The 5,417-nt window shown below is 57.3% G+C and overlaps 1 protein-coding gene across 1 annotated transcript; it reads right to left on the bottom strand.

Annotated features, from left to right (window-relative positions):
* Positions 1-300: 300 nt before the first annotated feature.
* PIGT (phosphatidylinositol glycan anchor biosynthesis class T) lies at positions 301-5,417 on the bottom strand. Its single transcript, XM_064673620.1, is given in 13 exon segments — positions 301-843; positions 976-1,059; positions 1,177-1,342; positions 1,876-2,076; positions 2,178-2,343; positions 2,625-2,722; positions 2,809-2,896; positions 3,149-3,235; positions 3,357-3,457; positions 3,911-4,038; positions 4,547-4,724; positions 5,125-5,323; positions 5,325-5,417. Coding segments are annotated over 13 exon segments (1,827 nt in total). The 5' UTR covers positions 5,403-5,417; the 3' UTR covers positions 301-590.

Consider the following 5,417-nt stretch of genomic DNA (forward strand, 5'->3'; position numbering starts at 1 on the left):
TCCTTGCCATGGCTGAGGGGACAGACATACACCGTGGCCAGCAATTACTTTACAAATTGGCTCAAATGTGGTCAAGTGTGACAGGAGGGAGCTGTGAAACACAGCAGTTGTGGAAGGCGAGGTGTCAGAGCAGATGAATCCTTCTCTTTGCAGCAGATCACAGCCCTTCCCCTGGTCATGCCTGCATCTCCTCCGAGCTCACCCAGGCAGCGTGGTAGAGAGCTGGCAGCTCACAGTCCTACAGGGTCAACTCTGCCTGTGGGACTGAGAAAGTAAAACCAACCAGAAGCAGCACAAATGTACAAAACACTCAAGTTTACTTCCAGCATCATTCCCAGCATGTTACACCTCTCCCAAACAGAAGTCTTGTACCTTTCCCAATCCCATAGCAGTGCAGTTCAGTAGTCAACGGGCTTAGAGCCATTTTCCATCTTCAGGATGGAAGCGATCTCTCAGCTTGTTGGATCCCAAAGAGATCCAGGCAGCAAAATGGAGCAGGATGCTTCCAGCCAAGACAAGTGGCATCGGTGTTCTGCTCCCTGGGTCTCCCCTCAGAGCCCCACAGCCAGTGCTGGCTGCCCTGGTTCCTCTCAGAGCAGGGGCACCCCCCTGAGCTTTCGGATGACGTTGGCCAGCCGCTTGGCCAGCCCGCCCCGGCTCGGCTCCTCCACGTGGAACGTTCTGGTCAGCAGGTTGTAGAAGGAGCCGTAGCACACGGCCACCACGGTGCAGGTGAGGCAGATGACGTTGTAGGGCATGCTGAAGTCTGGCGTTGGCAGGTTCACCAGCAGCGGCTCCGTGTACAGGCGCACAAAATAGCTGGAGCCATCAGAGGAAGGAAACCTGGGGAGTGGAAACAGGAAGGGGAACGTCAGCCCACACAGGGCCACTGCTTTGTGCTCACCAGATGGGATGACAGTGGCCACAGGCCCCAGGCTGCAGTACAGCCCCGCTCCCCAGCACAGGCACACGCACAGCGAGGTGAAGAGAGGGCTCTGCTCCACATCCACGTCCTTCATCGCAATCACACTGGGCACCAGGGCACTGAGCACAGATGAACTGAGGAGACAAAAACATGCCAGTGTCAGTCCTGCCAGCAAAGACATCCCCAGAGACCTGGGCAGCGAGTCCTGCGTGAGGCCCAGGAGGGGTTGAGGAGCTGAGGAATGTCATTACCCGACATAAAAGCCATGATTAGGGTCAGGTGGGTACTCTGTCCACTTCAACAAGGCCCTCTCAAACTGGATTGTGATCTTGGTGACGGAGTTGGCTGGCAGCTGGATCAGCATTTCCAAGAGGTGAGGCCGTCTCCGGTCCTGGGCTGGCTGGTAATGGATGTAACCTAACCCCAAAGAGATGCTGTCAATGGCACCAGGGGGACCTTGTGCAGTCTCACATGGCCAGGGCATGTCCCATGGGGTGGGGGCTCCTGATTCCACTGTCCTGAGAGAGTTTTTCTGGGCAAGTGAAGATGTAACCGTAGCAAAAAGCATGTGTTAGAGCTAAATCTAGCTGGTCTTTAGAGCTGATGACCCATAAAAGTCAGGTGTTCATAAGGAAAGTTACAAATGCAAAATAAAACCCACTCATCAGTTTTAAACTGAGCCTCCTGTACTACAAAAATTAATTCACTTTGGTTTACACCCTTGGTGGATTATGAAACACCATCCACGTGCCTCTTATAAAACAGACTTAGTAGTCTCATCTGCTGTGAGCACTGAACTCAAGGGTAAGAAAACATCCTAAGATGTTTTATTTCACAATCCAGATTCTCAGTGATCACTGGGGCCCAAGGGAGGGGCTAAACCCTCTCTGGAATGAGCCGCTCATGCCAAGGAAATCGGGTGGCACATGCTCCCAGGAGGGTTCACTTACTTGGCTTGTTTTCCTTGCCCTTGGTGATGATAGTGAGGGTGTGCACGTAGAGCCGCAGGTACCAGGGCACAGTCTCCAGCAGGATCACGGGGAAGGCCCGGTAGGGGTGGGTGTTGTAGATGAGAGTGCAGATCTCGCCGGTCTGCAGGCCGTACCCACCCACGTACCGCTGGGCGTGGAGCACGGGGATGGGCATCTCCGCTGCGGGGCACAGAGGGACACCAATGGGGGCCGGGCCAGGGGAGCTTTAGGCCTGGAGCCCTGGCCAGCAGTGCAGATGGAGTGAAGTTCTGCTCACTCACAGCTGTCTTGGGGCCGCTTCCACTTCAGCTGCACGTTGAGGCTGCGAGATGTGTTGAAGAGCGAGGGGCTCAGCAGGTCATAGACAGCGTAGGTTTTCTTGTCTCCCTGGACAACAGCTTCGTGTACGGATGTTGGAGGGGGTGTCACTTCCAGTAGCTCCTTTTCCTGAGAAAGCAAATGGGCCATGAAAGGAAAATTGCCCCTTGAAGTAACTGGCAGTGCTGGGCAAAGCCCCTCCAGCTGGCCCCCAGCTTTCCCACCCACCTGAAGTGGCAGCTCAGTGCCCTCACTAACACCAGCAGGCTCATCCCTACTGCCATGGGCAGAGCAAGGAAACTGCCTCCCATTGTTAGCCCTGCAGGGCTCCCAGGGGCTGGGCCGTGCAGGTGGGGATGTTTCAGAGCCACACGAGGGAGCAGGGGGTGCTCTCTGGTCCGTGAGCTTACCTTGTTCTTGGGGGAGATGTCAACGTAGACTTTGCTCTGCGACGCCAGAGGACAGGCATCAGTCAGTGTGCGAGAGAACATCTTGAAGAGGGACCAGTCTGTGGGAAGCAAAGTCAGTGGCAGGCAGTGAAGTGCTGCATGCTGGGGGCACTCGAGCACCACAGTGTACAACCCCCAGGCTTACCTTTCTTTCCTTGACCGCTGGAAAAGACATCAAAGACCACAGTGAGGGTCTGTCTGAGCTCCCAGGACACAGCCATGCAGGAGGCATCCTGGAAAACAAAGAGACAAGTGGCTCTGATCACACCTTCTGGAGGGTCACAACACTAGGACAGAGCTGGAACTCCACCAGGATCACCACTGGGATGCAAGTGAGACTACAGCAGCAGGACAACAGCTGTGTTAGACACAGTGAACCCACGGCAGCAGAGCTGGGCAAACCAGTGTGTCATCTTACAGCATGACAAGGAGGCTGTGGATTCTCTGTTGGGATGTTCAGGGAGGGAGCTGAGCCTGGAGCTTACCCTGCAGACGGGGCGGATGTGCACTGCCTGTGAGTGGTAGCTGCTGTGGAACAAGCGCTCGGCCTTCAGCAGCACAGCGAGCCCGGCCTGCAGGGAGCAGAGGAGAGACTCAGCCCCTGCCCTGCCCTCTGCTCCCATGGGAGAAAGGCCTGGCTGAGACTTCGTTTCATTGGGAGTGACCCAAGGAGGCAGCAGGACTTGCTGTTACCTTTGAGCCACAGGGGAGCAGCTTCTTCCAAGGCGTGAGGTTCTCTGTGCAGACGACTTCCCGGGGCAGCACGGCGTATCGCAGGAGATGGTGGTCTGTCCCTGGGGGGGAGCTGGAGGGTCAAGAGCCTGGTACTGCCACAGGCTGTTCCACCCCACACCCACCAGCCTCTCAATGTGCCCCAAATGCCATGAACTCCATCGGGAATACCTCCCACTCTGTTCAGAGTGATTTGGAAAGAGTAAGGATGTGCGTGTAAGGATGTATCCTAGCAGATTTTTTTTCATGAGGGCCTTAAATCCTGTAGTTCTCATTGTTTCATAAAATACTTTTCAGAGAGACAGACAAGGGCCTGGGAGCACCTGCCATGTACTGCTTGTGAGCTTCAAATGCAAGGCCTGTTTGCAGGGAGAGGAAACACTTCGAGGAGGAGGTTAACAGACCCTGTTGTACCCAGACCCAGAGTCACTGCAGGATCTGCACCAGAATCCTGGCAGTGGCACAGGGAAGAACGAGAGCAAGAGGCAAGAGTGAGAGGGCAGAGCAGGGCTCACCGTTGGCTAAGCCCAGGGGTTTGAAGGATGCTGTTGGAATAACTGTGTTGGTTGAGTCAATGAAGTTGAGAGAAGCACAGAATATTCCCGAGAGGATGTTGCTCAGTTCTTTCCAGGCTTTGTCAACACTGTGTGAGAACAGATACCAGAGATTGCTGAGCAGCTCAAATCCTTGGAACAACAAGCATTAAGTCAGTAACATTCAATAAACAGGACACTTGTAGGGAAGAGAGAGCTCTGTGAGTCCCCACAGAGCTGCTGCAGCTTGAACAGGGGCTGAGTGCTATGGGACATGGTGACAGATACTGGATGGGAGTGAAAGGAAGTGAGTCATGGATGAGAGGTCAAGATATAACCCCATCCCATTAGTGCAGTGAGGGGTTTGTCAACACAGAGCCACAAAGGAATTACTTTAGTGCCCTCAGCACCACATCCTGCCCTGTGCACTGAGTGGGATAAGTTCTGCTTTTTTTTAGAGCTACTCCTGGCATTCCGGGCCCTTTATTCCAGCAGATATTTTCCACCCAGGAGACCAATTCACACAAGGCACCTGCCTCCTGAGAGACGAGCCACAGCTCCTGGGATCAGGGGCCATGGAAAGACCCAGGGGAACAGATCCATGGCTGGGGTACCTACTCGGTGACCGTGGGCTGGAACCAGACCCAGAGCTCGGCGCCGGCGGGTGCCTGGAGGGGCGGCTGCCCCCAGAACCGTGTGCGCCAGAAGCCCTGGGTGAGGGCGAGGTGGAGTTCCCGCACACCCAGCGCCGCCACCAGCCGCCCCAGCGCCTTTGGGAACAGCCTGTAGTGAGAGACTGTGTGGGCAGCATTAGTCCCTGCCTGCGTCATCCCCCATCCCTGCCCCTGACGTAACACCAGGGCCTGGCCAAGCATGACGTCATCCCCTGACACTGCCCCTGCTTTCACTATCACATGCAACTCACTTGCACCCCCCATCCCAAGCCCCCTGGGGGTGTGACGTCACCGCAACTCTCGGCTTCCCCAGTCCTACGGTGCCCTGCCCTGCTAGCCTCTGACGTCATTCGCCCCTGACGTCATAACCTAATGCAAACCATCACACCGCCGTGCCCCGCCCCTGCGCCGCGCCCCAGCCAATAGCGGCCCGGTCCGCCCCAGCGCCAGCCAATAATAGCCCGGTCCGCCCCCCAGGTCAGCCAATAGCGGCCCGGTCCGCCCCGGCGCGGCACGCCCTACCTGCGCCCCGCTGCAGGTCCGCGTCCCACCGCGTGCGGAACTGGAAGGTGGCGGCCACGTCCCCGGTGGGCAGCGGGCTCAGCAGCAGCTCCTCCCGCAGCTCGTCCCGCCGCTCCCGTCCCGTGCCCGCCCGCCCGGGGCCGGGACACGCCGCCAGCAGCAGCAGCAGCACCGCCGCCGCCGCCATCCCGCGGCCCGCCCGCCCCGCGCCGCTTCCGTTTCCGCCCGCCAATGGCGCCGCTTCCGGCGGCCCGTGGAGAGTGGGCTATGGAGACCATCCATCCGTCCGTTCT

The sequence above is a fragment of the Pseudopipra pipra genome, chromosome 17, assembly GCF_036250125.1.
Source record: "Pseudopipra pipra isolate bDixPip1 chromosome 17, bDixPip1.hap1, whole genome shotgun sequence".
NCBI lineage: Eukaryota > Metazoa > Chordata > Aves > Passeriformes > Pipridae > Pseudopipra > Pseudopipra pipra.